The 26826-nt window shown below is 45.2% G+C and overlaps 1 protein-coding gene across 2 annotated transcripts in view; it reads right to left on the bottom strand.

The window, feature by feature from the left end:
• The window catches only part of PRDM2 (PR/SET domain 2), a 95706-nt gene extending 69140 nt beyond the window's left edge, over positions 1–26566 (bottom strand). The window contains exons 1-2 of one of the 2 annotated variants that reach the window (XM_083163073.1): positions 26422–26566; positions 4682–4753 (exon numbers count right to left, since the gene is read on the bottom strand). In XM_083163073.1, the coding sequence (XP_083019199.1) occupies positions 4682–4690 (9 nt within the window). In that variant the 5' untranslated portion in view covers positions 4691–4753; positions 26422–26566. Of the gene's footprint in view, positions 1–4681; positions 4754–22833; positions 22853–26421 lie in introns of those variants that run through there. The other variant, XM_083163074.1, reaches the window with a different exon arrangement.
• Between the last annotated feature and the right edge of the window lie 260 nt (positions 26567–26826).

Here is a 26826-nt window from a genome sequence, read left to right as displayed (position 1 = left end):
CAGGAGGAGACGGAGACGGGAGAAGATATGCGCTGCGGGACCCTCAATGCGGCGGCGGCATGCGGAGGGGTAATTGGGGTGTTTAACTTCACTTGGGAAGGTGGGTGGGAGGGCGGCGCAAAAATTCTAGTTACACAACTGCTCTTCACAACCCGACTGACCAGTTTACAGAATTATGTTCAATGTTAAGAATATGACATTTATTTAGGAAGCATATACATGTGGCTTTTGATAGATAAACCCTGGTGAAAGTAAGCCGGTATACAATCTCCTCTCTCCTAGCGACCACCTGGCGGTCAGCTGTCACAGTCAAATGTGTTTCCAATAGTGGAACATTTACATAACATTGATGTTCTGGCAAAACTTCCCCTAAGCAGAATAAGCAGGGGAAAAAAACAAGTTATATAAAATAGTAGTTTACTCATTATGTAACACCATTCTCAGCAAGGAGTCTCTGGGTCACAGGTAAGTACTTTAGGCAAAGGAAGATACAGAGACATATTTTCTGCATACCGCATATTATTTCCAGTGCCAGTGTCTGTGCGTCACGTTTTTAGGTCTGTCTTTGTCTCACACGTGTTTGTGACATGGAATGGGGGGGGGGGTATTCGAATCGCCTGCAACAGGTTCAGCTCCCTATGGTGGTGAATCTGTATTTTTGTAAATGGCCGCTGGATTGTCAAATCTACCCCTGTTTCCAACTATCGGCGCCCGTTTTCACCAAAGCCGGGACTTTATGTTGTAAGAATATATTCCGCCAGTTGGAAGAGCAGACCCCACATTGAAAAGGTTGAATGACATTTGACCTAATAATGTTGGTATCGGCCGGGATCGAATACCCCCCCCCCCCCACCCCCCCTAAGTGGTCTCCAGCCATTCAGTCTACTATATGGAAATTTCTAACCTATATAGATATATTTATTTACACACAGATAGATTTACTTATTTTGGTGAGTTGTGGAAACTGACCGCCTATTAATTGGAAGCCTGATCATTATTAGTTGACTATTTAACCCTTTGAGTGCCAAGTGAATTTGAAAATTGGCAAGCAAACATTATTCATCATCATAATGACCTGTAAAGTTACCTTATATAGGAAATATAATATTCTTTGTAAACACATTTTTTATTGGAATTTATATAACAAATGTGAGCGACGCCGGCATTTTTAGCAGATATTTTGAACATATAATGCAGGATTTTGTGCGCTCTTACCCTTAATGCACACCATTGGGAATGGACCAGTGGTTATACAGGAACCGTCATTACTAGCGCCTGGGGCAACATTTATTTTTGTGAGACGTCCCCTGGACAGTGTGGGGCAAACTCAGATTTCACATACAGTGTAATGGAAAAATAAGGGTACTTGTTTCCTAGCACGGCGCTCATCGCATATCGTACTTAGCGGTGTGCAATTTCGATATTGCGTTAATTAAAATTGCGTTAATTAAATTAACAGGAGTGCTTGTACAATGAAATATCGCATAGCATTGCATGCGATGCAATTTTTAATTGTACGAGCACCCTGATGGGTGCTTACAATGTTAAATGCACCCCCATTGTCAACACCACCCCCACTATCAACGCCAACCCGAATCGTGGTGAGCGCAGCGGTACGCGTTCTCCGATCTTTTCATACCCCCACTATCCATGTTGGCGTGAAGTCGATCTTAGATAGTGTGGCGAGCGAAGCGAGCCACCGAACCCGAAGCGTGGCGAGCGCACGCGGAATACGAGCCCGAAGCGTGGCCAGCGCAGCAAGCCCCTCGAGGGGGCGCGTAATACATGTAAAGTAATCCGTGTCCGCTCGCCACACTTCGGGCTCGGTGGCTCGCCACACTATCTAAAATCAACTCCACGCCGACGTGGATAGTGGGGTTATGAAAAGGTCGGAGGACGCGTACCGCCGCCGCTCACCATGCTTTGGTTTGGCGTTGATATTGAGGGTGGCGTTGACAATGGGGGTGCATTTAACATTGTAAGCACCCATCAGGGTGCTTGTACAATTAAAAATCGAATCGCATGCGATTGTATAAGATGCACTACGATCAAAATCGTGGGCGCCATGCTAGGAAACAAGTACCAAAATAAGTTACCCATTTCATTTGTCGCACTGTTCTGCATATTTTGTACTTAATGCACTAAGCGATAGAAAATATGGTTTTGCGATTAGAGCACCGTGTTACTGAAGGTGGACATACGGAGCACCCATATTAAACCTTTATGTGCATGTTTAAGCCTATTAAACATTTGTGTGCCTTTCAGCGAATTTATGAAATAAATATTTTATGTAACAAATGACTAGCGCATCATTTGCATTATCTTAAATTTCGTCTCATTCAGAACAGCAGAACACACTCCATAGCCTCTATTGTGAGTAATTTCTTTTTCGCTAACCCCGTACATCAGTTTGTGTTGTGCGTAGTCATGGGCTAAATACAAACAAATGCATCTAGGGAGGGGATGCAGCACAGTCCAAAATTCAAAACAGTGAGTTTGGAATGGCAGTGGGTGTGGCTTTCCTATTTGAATTTTGAGCTGTGCTGCAGCCCCATCTCTGGAGCTACCACAGGTGGGGTTGCCTGCTCTCAAGTCCAGTAAGGAACTAAGCAGCCCAATACCTAAATGTATACAAGCATGTTAAGGGGAATGTTGGGCACAAGGATAGGGTTGGGTAGGTGCATACAAATGAGGCGGTGCATGTGCTCCAAAATTTCCCATAAGAAAATAATTGCAATCCAGATTAAAGTTGTCGACAATGTAAATAATATCTATCAGCTGGGACACAATGCAGTAAAATGCTGCATTTTCACATAAGACATATGCAGTGTGGTTTAAAGACATAAAAATCGAACTGTACTCAGTGGGAGCTGAAGTCCTGATGTGACAGAGGAACAGCATTTAACCTTGACTATAACGTGTTACTTCCAGATCTATACATAGCCCCTGAGCAACGTTTTTCTAACTATGTGACATCAACCTACAGTTTTTACAAGAGACAGTGGGGCGTACTGTTGCCTGGAAAATGTGTTCCTTAAGTCTAAGTGAAGTCTTCACTTAGACTTGATCCAAGTCTTTTCAAAAGAGGGTGTATAAGCAAGCGCATAACTAGCATAGGTGCAAGGGGTGCAGATGCTATGGGGCCCAGAGCTGAAGGGGGCCCATCTTTTCTGTCTAACTAATATGTTTTACATCCATTTATCACCATCAGTTGGTAAATAGGGGGCCCTTACAAACTTTTGCTATGGGGCCTACGACTATCTAGTTACGCCCCTGTGTACATGGCTAAAGCAATAGAAATGCAGAGCAGAGACTTTTATGTTATCCTTGCAGCATGAGAATAGAAAAGTGAGGAACTTTTGCCTTTTAGATAATTAAAAATATCCAGTTAAAATCATGAATAATTTCTGGTATACCTTTAAAGAATGCAACATTATCTCTGGAGAGAGGAATGTATGGCTGCCAGAAGACACAGAGAAGAGGATTTAAATTCGAAACATGTGACAGAGGTTGGGGGGGGGGGGGGGTTTGAAGGATGTCACAGTGTGTCCAGAGGAGCATTTAAAAGCTCTGCTCATCACACTGTGGGGCCAATACAGACCCTATCTGATAGTGGAGCTACTGCGCAGGTGCAGGGCCCAGCTGCGAGTGCCGTCGGCAAACTCCTTCCTTGCCAAGGCGCCAGCCTTCTGACTCACAGACAGGGGGGGGGGGTTGTGCTGGCATAGACTCCCTGGCGTTTCATAAGCCTGCCCATAAAAATGGTGGGCACACCTACGGAAACACTGGGAGTGCTTGATTGACATTGGCACTCGCCCCGATCTCGCTTAAATCCGTTCTGCCGCCGCTGCGAGTGCCGGGGAGAGGAGGAAACATAATTCCATAGTAAGATTTTACTCCTACACATCCGTTCACAGCCCTGCACCGGGGCATGGGCGGAAGGGGGATGTTCGTCGTGGTGGCGCAGTGCAAACCAGCTCCCTAAGCTCTCAACACACACAGCAGTCAGCAGGTCTGCATCGGGCCTCATAAACTAACATCACATGACTGCGGATGTCATAGCAGGCCTAGTTCGAGACAAACTGTAAAATTCTGAATCATTCCATAGGGTAGTATTCAATTAGAGTCGGACACTGACATTTGTCGGAAAACTTCACCTTCTGACTTTTTTTCTGGTCAAGCACTAGCAGCAGCATCAAAATCAGACAGTCAGATTTGGCTGCAGAGTGAATAGGTATTGTCGGATCTATTCCCACAAGTGCCTGTCGGAATGGTTCTAAGTTTATTTGAATATACCCATAGCCTTTAAAAAAGAAAAAAAAGTTTATATCAAGCAAGATTTTGCCCATAGCAACCAGATTCTGGCTACTATGTTCTAAAAGTGGGGGTTGGGGGAAGTTATGGTATAAAAATATGGGAGAAATACCTTCTAGAATCAGAGGTGTGCACTAGAAGTGCTGTACACAATCTGGAAGACAACACTTGATACACCGCTGTCTATTACTGCGTCCAATGCATGTCAGCATGAGAACTGTCTACCTAACAAACCACCCCTGACAAGCGCAGAGAAGATACTAATATTTACTTCAAACACACCCCACACTCTCCCAGTGTAGCCTATGGCCAATCTGCCCTGGTTTGAAGATGCTCTGGTCCAGACAGTATTTTATTTTACACTTACCTGATTCATTTTGAATAGCCAAGGAGATCTACAAACATTCACATCACAACGATACTCCTGCTTATGTGTGACCTGGAAGACATAGGAACAAACAATGAAATAACCATATACACTACATTTATCATCTTGCAAATTCACTATATTAATATGACAATATGGCGCCACTAGGTGGACTGGACTGCGGAAACCGCTACAATGGTGTCACTGAATAGTGGTGATAGGTGACGCGCACAGGTACACATTAACCACACTGCGCAGGAAGAGGCTGCGGCTGCTTAGCCTTCCTCGGAGCACTAGGCAAGGCCCCAGCATGCTAAAGACAGGAACATGCACATGGTCGTGCCCCCAGAACATCATAGACCAAAGGGGGCATGTCATCATGGTCATAAGACCACGCCCTAATTTGCGTATATGTGCCACCAATCAGATATGCCACTAAAGCTGGGTAAACACCACGTTGTCGTCCTTTGCTCCCATATATCACCGGATTTTTGTTCCCGCCAGACAACTGGACAGACAAATCTGTTTGTGTGTACCAGCTTCAACAGCAGGACTCATGTTTTTGTACTCCAAGTGACTGAACAATTGGCGGTGGAGGCTTTTTCTGTGGCGGCAAGGTCCAACCTGTCCAAAATACATCGGTCTTCCTTAACCCATGTACAAGTTGCATAAGTGAGAAAATACATTGATTTGGGATATACCCAGGAGCAGAGAGGAGGAGTGTTGTTTAACCTCAAAAGTTAATTCAAGCAGGGATTGAAATCCAGACACCGATCATATAATATCCGCTAGAAGTGTTTCCTGCTATTTAATTCCTAAAAGGACTGTAAATCTCACAGTAACTGTTGTATTTTATTTCTATGTATAACATAAGTGTTTTGATCTACATACCCTGGGGTATGGATCATTAGGTCTACAAGATAATGGTCGACAAGACTTGGGTCTAGCTCGACAGGTCATTAGATCGACACAAGCATTAGGTCGACATGGGCAAGGCAGACAGTCAAAATGTCGACATAGGGTTTTTCACAGTTTTTTGACCCGAACGTAGACACAGTTGACACAGATACTGAAATGTAGCGCCGCTTCCCCTCGCATGGCTCGCTACGCTCGGCACACTATTTTATTCTCCCTCCACGCCCTAGTGGATGGTAGGGCATGAAATACCGCCTGTCGGCACATGCCGGCTCAAATAAACTTTGAAAAACCCAGTGTCGACCTTTTGACTGTCGACCTTGCCCATGTCAGCCCATGGCTGTCGCCTGGCAATTAATATCCAGCATGCTGGATATTAATCGGTCGGGCCAATGTTTTCACCTGAGAACACTGGACCTGACAGACCGCGCAGCACACAGCGCTGACGCATCATTGTGTGCTGAGCAAACTTGCATCACTCAGTGCTTGGGACAGGAAAATTAGCTCCTGTACTGCCAGCAATCCAAGAAAGTCAAAATCCTGGTGCGTCTGGCTCTTATGTAAAAAACAAAAAACAAATATACAAGTAAAGTGGTTATAGGGGGAGTGATTGGAACAGACCTGGGAGCACTTAAGGCCAAGTACAGCCTGGGATGTGTCAGGTCCAGAAGCTGTATATTTGAGGCACAGACAGAGGCTCAGAGGTCTGGGAAGAAATTACCCCAGCGCAGAATGAGAACTATTTTCTCTATGGCTGTAGCAACAAGCGGATTCATGTACACAGTAATTATATGAATGTTATTTTTATCTGTCCTGTTAACCCTGGACATGCCGGCCTTGCCAGCTACAGTATTTAAAATCTCTATGGAACAGTGTTTCATACCCTTCCACATCTGAAGAGCAAAAAAACCCAGTACAAATTCGGAAAGGGGGTGTGGCCAGGGGTAATTGGGGCATGGCCACTCTACCTTTCCTATACTTACATGATACTGGTTCCGGTGGGGGCCGAGGATGGCCGCATACACATAGAGCTTAGTTCTCCTATACACGGGGCTCCCCATCCTCGGCCCCCGGAGAAGTGTGGCGGAGGAGGCAGCAGGGGACAGACAGAGAGGGCAAGTGGAAGAGACGGTCGGAGTGGGCAAGTGGAGGCTGGAGGACGGAGCGCGCTAGCGTGAGGAAGTGGCGGCCTGGAGGCAGGCAGCGCTGGCAGGCACCCGGCACAGGGAGCACCATCGGCCGGGGGACCCCCTGCCCCAACGGAGACCACCAGGTACGCTTGCAGGCCCTGGGCGAGGAGGACTAGTATACATAAGTATACCTGGCCAATAAAGCGGATTCTGATTCTTACAATGGGCAGTTGGAGACCCCCCCAAAAAAGGTCCAGGCCATAAAAAATGGCACGGTACTTGTGTAGTTTCACGGCGCCACCGTGCGCACAGTCTGTGTTTGAAACTTGGCAGCTTGCCAGACTCTGTGTTTACTGAGCGCGTGCCGCTCTAGATGTAATGTACGTTATCAGCATAGTGCTGGCAGCAGCAGCGCACGCTGCCCAGCACTGACAGGTCATTGTGGTACTTGTAGTTCCACAGTGGACACCCCGGCACACCGCTAACGAACGGGGCTTCACCCCGGTACACCGCTATCAAAGGGGGTGTCCCAAATACAGACGCTAAAATTTAGACGCTAAAGCGTCTGAATCTAGACTCCCTGCAAACCGCAAAAAAGGGGGCATCTGAATTTAGACGCTAAAGCGTCTAGATTTAGTAGAGTGTAGGGGTACATAGGGGTGCACTGTGCAAAACACTATTAAACCTGTTCACAATGACACTAGTCGACGTAACAACTGTCGATCTTGTTAATTCCACTATCCACGCCACCCCTAAGCGTGGCGAGGGGCGGCGGTACGCGTCCTACGACCTTTTCATACCCCCACTATCCATGTCAGCGGGGAGTTGATATTATATAGTGTGGCGAGCGCAGCGAGCCACCGAGCCCCATGAGGGGACGCGCGTAACTTCACAGGTATACGCATCCGCTCGCCACACTTTATAAAATCAACTCCACGCCGACGTGGATAGTGGGGGTATGAAAAGGTCGTAGGACGCGTACCGCTTCCCCTCGTGGGGCTCACCACGCTTCGGGGTGGTGTGGATAGTGGAATTAACAAGGTCGACAGCTGTAACGTCGACTAGTGTCATTGTGAACAGGTTTAAGAGTGTTTTGCACAGTGCACCCCTATGTTCCCCCTAGATCCAACTAAATTCAGATGCTTTAGCGTCTAAATTTAGATGCCCTCTTCTTAGCGGTTTGCAGGGAGTCTGGTCTTAGACGCTAAAGCGTCTAAATTTTAGCGTGTGCCGGGGTGTCTAGTTTTGAAGCCCCGTATGTTAGCGGTGTGCCCAGTCTACATGCCCCCGTTGTCAGCGGTGTGCAGAACTGTCTATTTCACTGTGGAACTACAAGTACCACAATGACCTGTCAGCACTGGGCAGCGCGCGCTGCTGCTGCCAGCGCTACGCTGATAATGTAGATTACATATGTAAAGCAGGCACGCGCTGCGCTGAAAAAAGCTAGAGCGGCACACGCATAGTTAAACGCAGAGTCTGGCAAGCTGCCAAGTTTCAAACACAGACTATGCGCGCGGTGGCACCGTGAAACTACACAAGTACCAATGGTACTGTACCTGCCATAAAGGTACAGTTGGAGGGTATGGTGTCTCCCGATTTGGGAGATGTGTACATTATCGGGGTGTGCCGTGCTCTGCTGCTTCACTTTTACAGGATGCACAACATTGCAACCCAAATATCAACCGTTTACACATTGGTGACTGCCTCCAACTGCTGCTAATTTATGCTGCTTTCCCACTGCCTACACGGGTAAAGACCCGTTTTTTTTAAACAAGTCTGTAAACGAATAAGAGCCATAAAGACCCTTTCCCACTGCAGCTTTTAAACAGTAAATAACCGTTTAAAAGCAGTTTTTGTCCCATTCCCACTTACCCATTTAAAGACCCGTTTTAAATAGTAAAGATGGAGGGGGGGGGGGGGTTAATCAGCCTGGTGACCACCGCACAGGGTCACCGGGGACAGCACCAGGCTTCAGCCTGGTCAAGTAAATCCTGGAGGGGGGGGGACCCCTTAATTGGGGGGGGGGGGGTCCCCAGGGCCCATGGCCAGGCTGACAGGTCAGAGGGCTGAATGCTTTGGCCGGGGGGACTTGTATAAAAAGTCTCCCCCCAGCTGTGGCATTACCCTGCTGGCTGGTTTGGCCTGGGGCTGGTTCTTAAAATATGGGGGACCCCTAGTCATTTTGTCCCCCGTATTTTGGGAACCAGCCCCGGTCCTGGAGCCTGGGGCTGGTTTTAAAAAATCAGTAAAGCCCTATTTGTCGGGTTTCCTGATTTTTTAATACCAGCCCCGGCTCTTTCAGCCTGGTGCTGGTTACGGCAGTGGGGGGAGACCCCACGTCGTTTTTTTTTGTAATCCCCCCCCTCCATCTTTACTATTTTAAACAGGTCTTTAAATGGGTAAGTGGGAACGGGACAAAAACGGCTTTTAAACTGTAATTTACCGTTTAAAAGCTGCAGTGGGAAAGGGTCTTTATGGCTCATACCCATTTAAAAAAAAACAGTCTTTACCCGTGTAGGCAGTGGGAAAGCAGCATTATTGATACATTTCACTTGTTAAATGACAAGGTTACCAACCCATGAAAATACTTCTGGGAAACACAAATATTATGGACACATTATTTATGTAACGTTATCTGAAGTTGTAGCATTTACAGGGCAACACTGTATACATTGTGACAGTAATCACATACAGTATACCGCTACAAGTTCCACACTGCTTGTTTGTCTTGCAGGTGCGATATAGCTCACAGACAATATCTAGTCAGACAGTCAGTAGGTCGACATCAAAAGTTAGACATGCATTAGTTAAACATTGATAAAAAAAACTTAGGACATGTATTTGTCAGACAGTGACAAAAGTAACGACATAAGTAAAATGTCAACAGGGAAATTGTACATTGTGTCGACATGGAAAATGTCGACATTGTGTAATTGTACCATTGCACTCGCCATGCTTCAGGCACCATGCCTCGTATTCTATTCTCTATGCCCACAAGTCTGTTTAAAAAGTAGGTTGTCAGTATTTTGAGTCAGTCTACCTAATGCATGTCTAATTTTTGGGTATGGATCATTAGGTCTACAGCAGTTAGGTCGACAAACATTGGGTCGACATCATTAGGTCGACATGCAAAAAGGTCGACATGGGCAAGGTCAAAAGGCCGACATTGGGTTTGTCAGTGAACCGTTGCACCATGTCCCCTCGCATGGCTCGCTGCGGTCGACAAACTATTTTAGGTACTTGTGTATTTTCACGGCGCCATGTTACGCTACACTGTCAGCATAGACCATGGCAGCCAGCTTAATGTCCCTTCGGCAGCCCTGCGCAGTCACCGTACTGTCCCCGCAAGCTGCTGCTCTGTCCCCAGCATCCTTGGCAAGTGAGCGCCTCTCATATAGCGCTGGTAACTGCCAGATCCTCAGCAGCCGCCGGCGGAGAGGCGCTCTATCTGCCTGGGATGCACAAGTGCATCTCAGTAATTCGTGCGGCAGGGTACAGCAATCCTGCCCGTGGCCACTTCAGGGAGACTGTCAGGGTTAGGGGTTCGGTCGCGTTTGCATCTCGTGCACAAAGGGGGGTTGCGGGCGCAAGTGTGTCTCATGCACAATAAAGGACGCATTTGCCAGTGCTCCATGTTACATACTGGCAAATGCCTCCATTTAAAACCCCCGCTATCCACGTCAGCCAGAAGCATGGAAAGTGTAGCGGTACGCGTCCTCCCGACCTGTTCATAACCCCACTATCCACGTTGGCGTGGAGTTGATTTTATAAAGTGTGGCGAGCGCAGCGAGCCCCACAAGGGGACGCGGAATACACTTAAAAGTAATCCGTGTCCGCTCACCACGCTTCGGGCTGACGTGGATAGTGGGGGTGTTTCAGGAACACATTCACACCTGTCATGTCAGGCAGGTTAAAAATGGTCAATGGTTCCCACACAAAGTAATAAGCGGTGACACAACGCTGACTGACTACACTAATTGCGTAACACTGACTGACTATGCAAACTGCGGAAGCTCCGGTTAGGTGCAAACGTACACACAGTCGCAGACACAAGCTGACTACACTGGCTGCGGGAACACAACGCTAATAGTGTGTACACACGGTTCGATATGGCTTCCGATGTTGACGATATCGTCAACATCGGAAGCCATATCGCATACATATCGCATACTGATTGTATGCATTGTAAGGGCTTCCTAGCCCGATGCGCGCTCCCGTTTAAGGAGAGATCGGAGGGGAGATAGAGTGGGCAGCACACTCTATCTAGCACAAATCGCAAGCATATCGCATGCATCGTATGTGCCTTGCGATATGCTTAAGATGCGATGTGCTATACGATTTCCAGGGCCCTGTCAGTCATCCTGTTGTTAAGTCAAAATCGCTTAGTCAAAATCTTAAGCAAATCTTAAGGCACATAGGAAATCGCATAGTAAATCAAATAGGAAATCGCATAGCAAATTGTATGGTAAAAAGTCAAAATCTTAAGCATATCTTAAGGCATATCTTAAGGAGTAGAGAAAAAAAAAAGGGAAAAGTAAAAATCGGACAAAACATCAAATCGTACATCGGATCGCACAGAACATCGAACCGTGTGTACACACTCTGACTGACTAAGCTAACTGTGTAAGCTCCGGTTAGCCGCACAAACGTACACACAGTCGCAGACACAAGCTGACTACACTGGCTGCGGGAACACAACGCTGACTGACTACGCTAACTGTGTAAGCTCCGGTTAGCCGCACAAATGTACACACAGTCGCAGACACAAGCTGACTACACTGGCTGCGGGAACACAGCGCTGACTGACTACGCTAACTGTGTAAGCTCCGGTTAGCCGCACAAATATACACACAGTCGCAGACACAAGCTGACTACACTGGCTGCGGGAACACAACACTGACTGACTACGCTAACTGTGTAAGCTCCGGTTAGCCGCACAAATGTACACACAGTCGCAGACACAAGCTGACTACACTGGCTGCGGGAACACAACACTGACTGACTACGCTAACTGTGTAAGCTCCGGTTAGCCGCACAAATGTACACACAGTCGCAGACACAAGCTGACTACACTGGCTGCGGGAACACAACGCTGACTGACTACGCTAACTGTGTAAGCTCCGGTTAGCCGCACAAATGTACACACAGTCGCAGACACAAGCTGACTACACTGGCTGCGGGAACACAACGCTGACTGACTACGCTAACTGTGTAAGCTCCGGTTAGCCGCACAAACGTACACACAGTCGCAGACACAAGCTGACTACACTGGCTGCGGGAACACAACGCTGACTGACTAAGCTAACTGTGTAAGCTCCGGTTAGCCGCACAAATGTACATACAGTCGCAGACACAAGCTGACTACACTGGCTGCGGTAACACTACGCTGACTGACTACGCTAACTGTGTAAGCTCCGGTTAGCCGCACAAACGTACACACAGTCGCAGACACAAGCTGACTACACTGGCTGCGGGAACACAACGCTGACTGACTACGCTAACTGTGTAAGCTCCGGTTAGCCGCACAAACGTACACACAGTCGCAGACATAAGCTGACTACACTGGCTGCAGGAACACTACGCTGACTGACTACGCTAACTGTGTAAGCTCCGGTTAGCCGCACAAATGTACACACAGTCGCAGACACAAGCTGACTACACTGGCTGCGGGAACACAGCGCTGACTGACTACGCTAACTGTGTAAGCTCCGGTTAGCCGCACAAACGTACACACAGTCGCAGACACAAGCTGACTACACTGGCTGCGGGAACACAACGCTGACTGACTAATCTAACTGTGTAAGCTCCGGTTAGCCGCACAAATGTACATACAGTCGCAGACACAAGCTGACTACACTGGCTGCGGTAACACTACGCTGACTGACTACGCTAACTGTGTAAGCTCCGGTTAGCCGCACAAACGTACACACAGTCACAGACACAAGCTGACTACACTGGCTGCGGGAACACAACGCTGACTGACTACGCTAACTGTGTAAGCTCCGGTTAGCCGCACAAACGTACACACAGTCGCAGACATAAGCTGACTACACTGGCTGCAGGAACACTACGCTGACTGACTACGCTAACTGTGTAAGCTCCGGTTAGCCGCACAAATGTACACACAGTCGCAGACACAAGCTGACTACACTGGCTGCGGGAACACAGCGCTGACTGACTACGCTAACTGTGTAAGCTCCGGTTAGCCGCACAAACGTACACACAGTCGCAGACACAAGCTGACTACGGGAACACAATGCTGATGCTAACAGGGACACTACGCTGACTACATAAGTGGCGCCGCAAAACTACACAAGTACCCTATGGATGATACGGCATGAAATTCCACCTTTCGGCACAAAAAAAAACTGTGAAAAACCCCATGTTGACCTTTTGACTATTAACCTTGCCCATGTTGACTTAATGCGTGTCGATCTAATGACCGTATACCCCTAATTTTTGTCAACATCTAACTAATGCATGTCTATCTTTTGTCAATGTCTAACGGGAGGGGGGGAAGTTTCAGGCTGTGCCACCACGCCTCCTTTCAGGGTGCACACAGGATATTTCACCTGCATCGTATCACCAAGCTTTGTGACACCCTGTATATTGCTCATTGCATGCATCATTTTTACATACACTTATACGATATGGAAACTTTTAACCCAATTCCAACACATCGGGCTGAGAAATCATGTGAAAAGTGTCCAAACATGTGTGCCTAGCCTCCGATTCTGATCAGATGTGGGGTCCTGTGAAAATCGGATTGCCGCTTTAAAAAAAAAAAAAAAAAAAAGGAGATTTCTTACCAAATCTCTCAGTTGATATATCGTACGCAAAGGGACCACATAAGATGCATCCTATGCGATCCTTCTGCCCGGGAACCCAGCGGGCAGTCGGCGGAGTATTGCATGCAAAGGAAGCCCCATTAGTTTGATTTAGTCTAATTGATAGCATCGGTGGGAAAAATCTTATAGTGTGAGTCCATCTTTAAAGTTGGCTGGACTGATAATGTTATATAGCAAAAGGAACGCTCCGAAATCTGCAACCCGATTCCGAAAGGGACCTGCAGATGGTCAGGTAAGACACTTGCATAGGTAAATACAGCATTGTGCAATTGGGAAATCATTTCAGAGCTGGAGATCAGGCGCTGATTATAACTTGCAATGTGATACCTTTTACACTAGGGATTTACATTCTGGCATAAACCAACGCAACAAAGATTTGAAAATAAATCAGTGTTTTGTAGAAGTAACACAAGAGGCGACTGTAAGCAATACTTTTATAGGTTCTACTTCTGGCAGTGTGTCCATTCCTAAGGTGGACTGCAGACCTGGACACCACCTGTGCAAACGCATCTAGAACCATGCACCTGGGTAAGTGCATGGTGGACAAAAAGACAGCATATGTTTTTTTGAGCAAATAAATGAGGCACAGATTTACATTATGCAGAAGATGCAGCTCAGGCGTGACAATTCATTTGTCACATAATCACCTGGCGAGTGTCACAGCACTGCCAGTATGATCACCAAGAGCAAGATTAGGTATATAAGAAACTGTAAATAAATAAATAAAAAAATAAAGGGATGACATGTCAATGCATACTTGTCCTCGCCAGTTTGTTTGGTAATGTTGAGTAGATTTCGGGTGAGGTCTGCTTGGCGCATCATACACCAGATTTGTTTTGGGCAAATGGAATTTTGTTCTTTAAATATAGGAAGGGACATTAACAGACAAAGGATAAAATTCAGATGCACACACTTCTACTTCTCCCTACTGATGGCTTGGGACAGTTTGGCTGTGCTGGCTTGGGGGGGGGGGGTCTTGTGTTCTGGCCTTGAACCTTAAGAATGTTAGGGACCCACCTGATGAAGTCACCAGGTCGTGGTTAGGGTTGCCAATCCCAGAGCATTTTTTTAATCCCGGAATTCGGGATTGAAAAATGCCCAATCTCGGGATTCCCGGAATCGGCTTCCCTAATTGAAAAAAAAAAACCCCGCCCCACATAATTTACTTACATGTGCGGTGCGGCCGGGAGGGTGGGCGGCCGATCACTGATGCCGGAAGGCGTGTGGGTAAGTGAGCGGCCACATAGTGAAGCCGCGGGTAGGCAGGCAGGTGGGTAGGCAGACGGGGGGGCGACGAAGTCATGCTGTGCGCCCAGGACAGGTCTGTGCAGCTGCTTGGCCTGCACAGCGTGACCTTTGGCTCGTCACGCTGCGCAGAGCCACACTGACGGGGAAGGGAGAAGCCGTGCAGTGTCTGAGCACACGCTCAGACACTGCACGGCATTAGACTGCGCATGTGCAGTCTAATCCCGAAATCCCGGGATTGGAAAGTCCAATCCCGGGATTGAAATCCCAGCTTTTTAGGGGCTAAATCCTGGGATCCGCCGATCCTGATCCTGGGATTGGACACCCTAGTCGTGGTAGGTTGGATCTTATTTTTGTCCAAAATTTTGCCAAGCACCCCAATTTTACTCCATGATAAACTTCTTAGAATTGTTCTGATTAAAATTAGGGTGTGAAGTCCAAGATCCACCTCACCAATATAAGTAACATTAAAAGCAGGAAGTCTAACCTTTCCTTGGCACAACATAAGCGGTCTTGCTGACGGATGGAATACCAATTGACAAAATCGCCACAACTGAATGCCAATACACAAAATACTGACATATCCACATCACCGACAATATCAAAATACAGTAAAACACAGACAGGGACAAAATGTTGACACAACCACAATGCCGACAGAGAAAATAATGGCACAAACAATACCAAATACAGTTTTTCATAATTTTTTTTCTCCTAAACCACTAATGCAGCATCCATGTCAACATTATAACTGTGTCGGCATTTTACCATGTTCGGCACTATGAACAAGTTGGAACTGTATATTGACTGTAGGCATTTCAACAGTCGGTATTATGTATGTGTTGGGATATCGACCATAGTTATTTACACCATGTCGGTATAACAGTGTCGGTCAAGTAATTGGCGTTAATTCAGTTGTCTGTAGATCAAACTGATACCACTGGTGGCAATATGGCCACAAAAAGTTCCTTAAACTGTATACAAACCTGACGATTTATCTGTCCAATCTCTCTGGTGGGTAATGTATTGGACAACATGACAAACATTTTCTCCCAAACACTGAAAAACAGACAATAGGGCAGATGTATGAAACAGTGATAAGGGAGGAGAAGTGAGCCAATGGAGAAGTGGTTAATGGCAACTAATCAGCTGCTCTGTATAATTTTACACTATGTAAATTATAGATATTACTACAGTGCTGATTTTTCATTGTAAAGACCCGATTTTTAATTGTATAGTCACCAATGGGTGATTTCATACCCCCACTATCCAACTACGCATGGAGTTGGTATTATATAGTGTGGCGAGCGCAGCGAGCCCGAAGCGTGTCGAGCGCAGCGAGTCCCGCGAGGGGACGCAGAATACATGTAAAGTAATCCGCGTCCCCTCGCCACGCTTCGGGCTCGGTGGCTCGCTGCGCTTGCCACACTATATAAAATCAATTCTATACGTAGTTGGATAGTGTGGGTATGAAATCACCCATGGGTGACTATACAATTAAAAATCGGGTCTTTACAATGAAATATCGCATCGCATGCCTTAAGTAGTGGCATGCAATGAAAAAAACGGGCGCCCGGATAATACACAAGTACCGCAACTTCTCCTCCCTGCTTCATACATCTGCCACAGTGTTGTTTATACAAATTGGTTAAATCCATTTGATCGAACAGATTTGTCCAAATAATTGTTTTGTCCATTTTACAGCATTTTGGAGCAAATTATTTATAGTTCTTTGCTTTTATTCATTAACAGGTTTTTGTTCACACCAGACAGATTAATCAATAGGTGTGGACGCATATCACATCAATAATTTAGGATTTTTTCAGGCAAACAATTTATTACAGCCGCAACAGGATGGTCAGGAAACAGACATCTTTTAAGTGAATACACCCTCCCACATACACTAAACTCCAATACTTTAAGCCTAAGCCAAAACCTCCCCTCATAGTCTAAAGGCCCCCATACACTAGGGCGACTTGTCCTTAGGACAAGTCGCCCCGACTTCCCCCTGAGCTTCCCCGGCTGCTCCCCGGGGGAGCTTGATTAGATTGGCACTTGATGTGCCATTTTTTACGTGTGTCTCTCCCCCTTCATGCAAAACCCTAACCATCCCCCACCTAGCGTAAATCTAACCATACCCCCTCAGCGCCTAACCCTTTTCTGAGTGCATACGAACACTAAGGTTTTGAGAGCTTGATATTTTTCAGAATCAAACACTTTATGGAGACTGCATCAAGAACCACAGGATATATCTCAGTTAAGTCCTCCATACACAAGTCTGACCCAATTTCCCCTAAGCTTCCCCGGCATCTCCCTGGGAGGGCTCACACACGATCTGGCACTTGGCGCCATTTTTACATGTGATAAATTGCATGAGATTTATCGCATGTAATATTCCTGGAGACCTAAAGACGGGAGGCAGGAGAATAATAAAACATAAAAAAAAAAAACACATTCAAAAAGAATGGCTGAGAGCCATTGGCTGCATGGTCTGCTGGGGATGCAGACCGGGGAGAGTGCCTCTTTTGCACGGCGCTTCCCTGCTCGGGGGATCGGATGTGAAACATCGCAGAGTGCTAAAAAGCATCCGCCGATGGCGGCACACACAATTTATCTTATGTGCAGCCTGTCTGACCTCTGACTCTGATCCTATGCGCACGAGACCTCGCATTCAGACACATCCGATTTGGGCCCGATGTGTCGTAATCGGGTAAAATTAGGCCAAAATTGGACAAGTGTATGGGGGCCTTTATAAATAGAAGACAATTAGGCAGGGTGGAAAATATGAAAACTTTCTACATGATTCCTATGGCTGACAAGCTAGATCTACTGTACTGCCGTACAGGCTTCTCAATGATACAACACACCAGTCTATACACAATGATCCAGTTACTGTAGTTAGATTTTTGCTGTGCTGTGGATATTGCCATTGGCAATAAATCACCAATAACAAAGAAAAAAAAATGATTGCATGAAAAAACATCACAAACATTTCTTAAACAATGGGCATTACTCCATCTACCTACACAACGTGGTAACTATTCTGAGGGTATTCGCACCCCAGGGGGATAGGATACACCCACACTCATCATTCAGAGGTTATGGTTTCCTAGAGACACAGAATGGATTGCAGAAAGTGGAACATTCCCAGATTTCTCCACCCAGATTTGCAAAGAGGAAACCTGCGTACGGAGCCTATGTATAAATGTAATTATGGGCTATTTAAGTAGGACGAGCATAATGAGGGACATTTATGACACCTGCAAAATAATAATAGCAATTCCATTAGCATCCATTGCATTGTTATACAGTCCCTTATCTTCACAGATATGTAGGGTACACACCACGACGACCCGCTCACGATGCACATTGTGAGCGGGTCGTCAGTGTTTCTTCAGACCCGCTCCCAATGATGCGGGGAGCACGACCCGCTCACGATGTGCACCGTGAGCTGGTCCGATCCAATGGCGACCCGCACCCGGCAGTATGGTCGTTATTCAGATCCTACCTGCAGCAGGTAGGATCTGAATAACGACCGACCGACCCGCGGGACCGCGCATCGGATCGGTATCGGTACACACCAGGACAGAAAAGAGCCCAATCACCACACAATCTACATCCAATTGGTCAGAATTGGATCTAGATTGAGGGGATCGGGCCCTAGTCGTCCTGGTGTGTACCAGGCATTAGCCATTGAGCAATATCATAAAACAACACCTTCAATATTTATCATCTGCAACAGGAAAGAATCGTCTTTTTGCTTCTGCAAGCCATCTGGCCATACATCTACAGAGTTATTGTCCGATCTAGCTGGTTGGAACAAAATCCTGGCAATGGATTATAGCAAATGGTAGTTGACCATTTGCTTTGAAAAGCTGGAAAACTGCCAAAAACTTTAATTCAGAAGTTACCATGTTTTTTTTTTTCAACCAACCAGATCTGATAATCAATCTGTAGATGTATGTTCCGCTTTAGCATGTCTTCTTACCCTACACCCTACTCCCCCATTTATTCTAAGGTTATAGATGGGGTTTTTCACCTTTTTTGACCCAAATTTTGACACAGTCAACATGGACACTAAAAAAGTGCACCGCTGCGCTCGCCATGCTCCGGGCACGGTGCTTTTTTACACTCAAAACACTATTTTATTCTCCCAGCACGCCCTAGTGCAGTGGTTCCCAACCCTGGTCCTCAAGTACCCCCAACAGTGCACGTTTTCCAGGTCACCCAGCAGGTGCACTCATTATTCAGGCACATTTGAAAAGATCCACAGGTGGAGCTAATTATATCACTTGTGATTCTGCGTGGAGACCTGCAAAACATGCACTGTTGGGGGTACTTGAGGACCAGGGTTGGGAACCACTGCCCTAGTGGATGGTAGGGCATGAAATACCACCCGCTGGCACATGTCAGCTCAAAAAATTTGAAAAACTCCATGTCAACCTAGTGACCGTATTACAGGTTATGCAAAGTTCCTATTAAGGAACATGACAAGATCACCTCTTGAGATGCGCCTTGTTCTCCAATACATAATGTGTGTTTAATGTACATTACTGTATATCGGCCTGCCCGTTCCATCACTCTTAAAAGGTGCCCATACACTCGGATGATTCCACAGCAATTTGGAGGTTTCCCTCGGAGAAGTCGCCCTAGTGTATGGCTACCTTTATGTTATACAGCTGCAACAGCAAGATACATATCCATCATTAATGTACATATCCAGATACAAAATTGGGAAATGTAGCATTTCTCTTTTACGCAGATGAGCACCAAAATGTGTACAGTTGGAGCCAATGTTAACTTTGTTCCTTAGGTCATGGCTCAGCATGGCTATCCTATTGTTCTCAGCATCAATACAATACATAGAACAATACAGTAGGGGATAGCATAGTAATCCTATTACTCACTGAATCCAATTAACATGTCATACACTCCCACTTCGCAAATTGTGGGATCCGAATGGTTGGCAGACCATGTGTAGGTAGAACGACAACAGGTCGACATCAAAAGTTCAAACAGTCAATATGTTCACTATGACAAAAGGTCGACAGTGAAATAAAGCTGACACAAGAAAACAGGTATCAAGAAAAAGGTCGAAGTTACTTTTTTCCTACTATTTCATGCTTGACCATCAACGACAACGAAAGGGAACGTTAAATTGTGCCGAGTGCAGTGAGGCACCTGGCTCACAGCATGGAGAGTGAAGCGAGGGTACACAATATACAAATTTAGGGTCCACAGGCTCAGATTAACATGAACGCCAAATGTCAACATTAACGCCAAAACATCATGAAAAAAAATGTCAACCTATTAACTGTCTACCTAGACTTCGGTGGGTATACAATGTGTGTAGATATTTCTGACAGTCGGAAACATTGGCACACACCTATTCAATGCCGCCATTTTCGGCCATATTGGAGACATGCAGATTCAAGTTTTCAATAAGTTGGATCCGCATTGTCGAAAATGGATGCTAGATTGTTGAATCCGAGCCCACTTTCGACAAATCTGCTGAAGTTTTTCGACAATTCACTTCAGTTCCGGCTGTCGGAGGGACAGGCGGAAGATTGAATACAGACTGTAGAATTGTCCAGTATTTCCAACTGTCGGGAATTAGATTGAATTCCCACCAATGTCTATGAGCTAATCCAGATCATGGGCATAATGTACTAAGCCTTGAAAAAAAAAAAAAGTAATAAAATGGAGAGTGATAAACCACCAATCAGCTCCTACCTGTCATTTTGTGCAGGAGGTTCAGAGGAAATTGTTAACAAGATTGAATCGTTGGCCAAATCTATCCGTGTGTACGCACCTTAACACTTAACCAGTGTTCTCATTGCTTCCTAAGGACATGTAATCAGGTTACATCAGGTACATGTACACTCTGCTCTTGTACTGATGTTGATTAAGCAATGAATGTTGAGTCTATATCATGTGATTATATATTTACAATCTAATAAAGAATTAGGATAACAATTACATTGCCGTTTAGAGCCCAGCTCAAAGATCCAGAAGCCAATTAATAAGGGGATGGAGTGGGATTTGGATACATACCAATAATCACACATCTTAGTCAATCTGATGTTTACTCACTGGAAGGCAGTTCCCAGGAGCAGATGTAACGTCTGCTGTGTCACACTCTCCCTCCCAGCAATCACAGGGGGATATCATAGACTACAGCGTGCAGAATGTGCAGGGAGCTGCACCAACAGCCGCGTACAAATAAAACCCAATGAAATTCTATGACAACCTGTAAAAGTGCGGCCCAGTCACAGCTACATACAGGGAGATTTTCCCAAGCAGAAGTCATAGTACAATGAATTCACATTAAAACAAACTCAGCGCCTACTAATCAACCTTTTCTCCATCAAGCAGTCTGTCTCTGTCATTTGCTTCCATATGTTTTTTTCCGAATGACTTCATATTTAAAGAATATTCGTCTAAAATATTTTTCACCAGAATTTAACAGAATTATTTATTTTTCACGATTTACAGTGAAAGTGAATTGCTTTTTAGTTTTACAAAAATTTAAACCAGTTTCCAGAATTCTCACTGTGTAATACTGTAACAGAATTTGTATTCTATTACGCATTATAAAGAATAAAACAAGACTGATTTTTTAGTGCAAATACGCACTAATCAGCTTCCGACATAAGGGAATATTCAATCTGAGCGACTGAACCGCCATTAACTGTTGAATTCTCAGCTGATTCTGACAATTTAGCGGCAGTTTCCGATAAAACATAGCCGGTTTAAAAAAAGGCCATGAATCCGACTGTCGGGAACGGCCCAACAGTCGGAGGATTAGGGATTGAATACTCCCCATATTTTCATCAAGGTTACAAAATGTGGGATTTTATATACCGTATTTGCTGGCATATAAGACGACTTTTTTCCCCTGAAAAACATGCCTCCAAGTGGGGGGTCGTCTTATACGCCGGGTGCCCTTCGTTGGGATACACTTTTATACATTTTGCACTCTCTCCTCGCCCCCCCCCCCCCTTCTTATGCATACCTTGATAATCCAAATCTCTTATCAGGTCATATAAGAGACATGTCAGTGATGCCGCTGTCCCCCCTGCCTAAGCCGCCTGTCACATTCAGCAGTGACGTCAGGTATTTTCGGCGTGGCTCGGGAGCGCTCAGGCACCCGAATCCCCCCGAGCCGCCGCGAACATCCCCCAGCCTGCCGCCGACGTCACTGCTGAATGTGACAGGCGGCTTAGGCAGGGGGGACAGCGGCAGCACTGCAGGGAAGCTGATGGTTTTGCTGTGGCAGGACAAACCTGCCCTGATGGTTTTGTCCTGCCCCAGCAAAACCCACCACTCAAGGGGTTAATATATGGTACGGTACTATAATACTGGTCCCTGCCCCCTGTCTGCCCTCCCTGTCTCCCTGTCACTAGCAGCAGTCTGTGGAAGGTGTGCGGAAGAGGGGGTAGTCTTTTACGGCGAGTATATAACAAACTCTATATTTTGAGTGGAAATGTTGCGGGGGTCGTCTTATACGCAGAGCCGTCTTATACGCCGGCAAATACGGTACTACAGTAAAAAAAAAAAAAAAGGTAAAACAAGAATTAAGAGAAATAAGAGTCGCATTCCAGAAAATTCATGTGTCATTGGGTTTTAATTCTAATTAATACCTCTATTGCCTTGCATACACGCTACAATTACCTGGCCAACATGCATGAGATTAGCGGATCGTCCAGATAAAAGTTCAGTGCACACAACCAATCCAAAAATATTTGTCCACCAGGCACACCGGATCATACAGGTGGCCAGTCTGATGCAATATTTTGAGTTACATGTTGGCCGTATCGAGCAAGTGTATGCATTGCCACAGCTAACTGACAGACATTTTCCCAGTTCCTTCACATTGGTGGGAACAGGAAAAAGGATCCAATTCGATCCCTCACAGCACCCCCAGTGGCATGTGCATCACTAGACACATACACAGATAGGACTTAAAATCCTTAACCCGGAAGTCCTATCATGACAAAGAAAAAGTTCTTACTGCAAGCGTTGTCCTTTGTGATTTTCTTCATGCATTATAGGAGAAGCTGGGCTCTCGAATCCTTTAAAAGGATCCTATCCATAAAGGAGAATATTTAAGATCTCAAATCTTTGTTCTTTCTTTTGTACACAACGATTGGTGTGTTATTGTCAGTGTTCTGGATCACTGCCTATCCCAGCGACACGAAAGCAACGCCACAAAAAATGTCTAATTACACCATCAGAGACTTTTCTTCCTTTTAACATGAAAGTAAAAAAAATACATAAGCAAATGTGTTTTACCACAATCACAAGTCCAATGATCAGACTAAACTGTGGCTAAACTGGCAGCCCTTTTCTTGCCTCTTTGAATTTGACCCAATCTAAGATGGCTGCCATCTGTTGTGAACAGTCTTTTAAAGGAAAACTGTAACAAGGGGGAAGATTTATCAAACTTTGTAGAGAGAAGGTGGCCATATAATTTTACAGGCTGTGCTAAATGACAGTTTGTACTGTGCTTGCACACAGTACAAACTGGGAGGGGAGTTGTTGCCCATAGCAACCAGATTCTAGACATTATGCATTAGGTAAAGGATAGCCAGATCTGATTGGTTGCTATGGGCAACATATCCATTTTTCTGTAGACTTTTTAGGAATCTACCCCTTTGTGACTTTTATAACTGAGCTATGGTGGTGGAGGATTTAGAGCAGGGATGGGGTACCTTCTGCCCTCCAGCTGTTGAAAAAATACACATCCCAGCATGCCTTGTTACAGTTTTGCCATGTGGCCATGCTACAACTGTTGCAGGGCATGCTGGGATATGTAGTTCAACAACAGCTGGAGGGCCGAATCTAGAGGAACGTGTGTATTGTAAATATCATAAAAACAACATGCACTGACAGATATCATTGTAAAAAACAGGTTACCATAAAATCCAAGGGGGAAGGGGTCAGAACTGCATTTTTAACAGTGATAAAACAATGACTAAAGTACATGTCAAAAATATGCATTGTATGCGTTTCATAAGCACCCGCTTACATTTTCACAGTATGTCCAGCTTTATTGTGTAAAGATATCTATGTAAAGAAGAACATGTACAGTATTTCCCTGCTAGCACCCAATCTAGCTTGTATCTCCATGGGAAGACTGGAAAATAGACACAAACACAAATATAATATAAAAAAAAAAAAAAAAAACTCCAAAAGCACAGAAGATATCAGAACAAATCCGCAATAGATATGCACACAGAGAATGATGATAAATACTCATTAGGCCGATTGTGTTCCACAGGTTTAATATTCCCATACTCCTGTGTCCCCATAATAAAGTAATGAGACACTGTCTGTAAGTAATCCCTGCAAGAGACACCATAACTTTGTCCTATGTCCTCGCTACTTCCTCTCACCTAAATAAAATGGCTGACAGGATTATAGCTTCTCATAGCCAAATGACGTGCTACATAGCAGCCTATACCACCAAATACTCCAGTAATGAGCTGGTTAAAAGCACTCTTTTGTACAATTGCCTATTCACCACAAGACACTATTTCCTTCCTGTCACACAACAAATACCTGCTGCATTTGTGAAGCGCACACAGTTTGTGTGCAAAGGCCCACAACATAACGAGCAAAGAATTCATTATCTTGTCAGCTGTCGCTTGCCAGATGTGCGAAATTGTACCTATTTTTTGCATTCGGTACAAGAAACATCATTTCACGTTACCCTCAGTAAAGGCACATACAGCCTTGAAGATTCGATCCCCGAGCAATAACATCAACCTTTCCTTCGAAATTGCCAGGCGAACGATATACTGCGTACACACTGAATTACAACGTTCACTAAATTAACAACGGGAGCATGCACTGTTCGTTTTTCATACCGTCCACTGTGGACGATATTTTAAACGACAGAGCTCAGAAGTGCCAAAATATCGTTTACAATATCGCATAGTGTTTATGCATCTTAACATATGCAATTGTGGAAAAATTCACAAAGTGTCAGATACATCTTGATAATAGACATAGGCTAAACTACCCGAACGCAGTAAGGTTACAAGTCCATGCAATCTGTATTCTAGGACAGGCTGGAGCGATAGGATTTGAGGCCTTTGTCAAGTAGAATTATTAAAATTCTGCCGGGCCACATCACCTCGTCCAGACGTTCAAGGACCCCCTGTAGTTCCAAAGCTTTGAAGGAGAAAAGCATTTGAAGATGTACACGATTTACGCCCGTACTAAATTTAAAATAAAACATGCACCACATTTTCCATGAAGCAAAGAAACCTGCGAACGCCTTTTTATTTGGGGGAAGAACGCAAATATTTGAATATGAAAAACATAAATGTTGTTACACACATTTCACCGCACCCAACAAATACACTATACGTGCAAATTATTAATCCATGTGCATTCAATATGGTTTATCTATACAGCACCAATCATATTAGGTTGCGCTGTTCATAAAATATTTGAATACATGCAATTTTAATAAAGACTTGTTTAAAAAAAAAAAAAACCACCAAACACACCACACTCTATAAAAAGCACAACGTAATCCTATTAAATCATGATATAAAGACTATATAGACACAGGAGTTTTACATATCGGAATTATATCTTATTTTTCATATTTGGGATATTAAATGGTTGTTATGATTTCAGCGAGCTGCGACATTGTTGCCGACTATACTGTATAACCAAAAATATCTGCCAATTAGCTGAGCAAGGAATATATATTTTTAAATAACTACACAACACACTATTCTTTCTGTACTGTATGTGGTACCAAATTCCAGACAATAGAACAAAGCCCAATATTGGCAGTGCTGGTTTTTTGAGAAACAGAAACAACTAACGTTCCCCAATTTCCATTTCTTGGCATTTATTTTAGTACATTTCAGTTAATATAACAACAAAAACAAGTCCCTTCCTATAAATGTCAGATGAGAAGCCAAATCCAAGGATGCCTAAATAGGTGTGTCTTCTCCAGTGCTGGATCTGTATGCAATAAGAAGCTGACCAGTAATAAACTAAATTAAGGGAATGGATGAACTATATATCATCCAACAGAACACTCAGCTATACAACATGCATCAGATAACTCAACACATAAATAAAATACTGATTATTTTTAGCCAGCGGATGGGACAAACCCAGCGGAGGCTTTGCTTAGTGAATGCAACTGGTGAAATAGATTTAAACCAGCCTTAAATCCTGCTTTCTCCTGTATCCACCATCAATGGAGGGTTAATCTATGCCCCCCACCCCCCTTGTTTTGGCTGAGTGGAAGGAAGACAAGTATAAGACCTGTCTGCAAAGTGTTACAGACACACATACATACACAAACTGAACAATGCAGCATCTCACCCATACACCTGGCTCGCTGTATATGAAGCAGCACTACACAGTGGTGACACATTGTGCTGGAAGTACAATAAAAGTCCTGCACACTGCAATACACATGCACCAGTGTGCACAGAGGCACAGTAGCCCCAGCTCTCTCCCTGCTGGGGACTCTTGGACAACTTCCTGGGGGTCAGCTGCAGCCTCTGTGCTGTGCAGAGCAACCCTACCCTAGTCTCTGCCTTTTCTTGGGGGCCACAGTGCTTACCTGTCCAGGGGCCCGTCCAAAGCTGCAGCTTGAAGCAGCTTCCCATTGACAGGAACCAGATCAGCAGCAGTAGCAGCCCTGATCCCTATTCTCTCCCCAGCAGCAGAAGCAGCAGCAGCACGGGCCTGCAGACTGAATAGTACTCCCAGCATGCTCAGCTTCAGCACCAGCTGGGGCTCATCTTAAAGGGGCTATGTCTATTTACTGAGTGCACACTGCAAAAGGCAAGCCTGCTCACAGTGTATTTACTGACTGTGTGTACCAGGAAAATGCTACTTTCTTTTTCATTTCTTTCAATAGGAAACTTCAGTTGGACAGAGAGGAGCGTTTATTGCAATATATGTAAATCTTTTTCAGAGTGTATATAAACATGTGTGGACTGCATTGCATAAATGTGCTGAATAG

Source organism: Crinia signifera, chromosome 19 (assembly GCF_055691185.1).
Source record: "Crinia signifera chromosome 19, ASM5569118v1, whole genome shotgun sequence".
Taxonomy (NCBI): Eukaryota; Metazoa; Chordata; class Amphibia; order Anura; family Myobatrachidae; genus Crinia; species Crinia signifera.
Note: the sequence above shows the minus strand (reverse complement) of the source record. Positions and strands in the feature narration are given on the sequence as shown.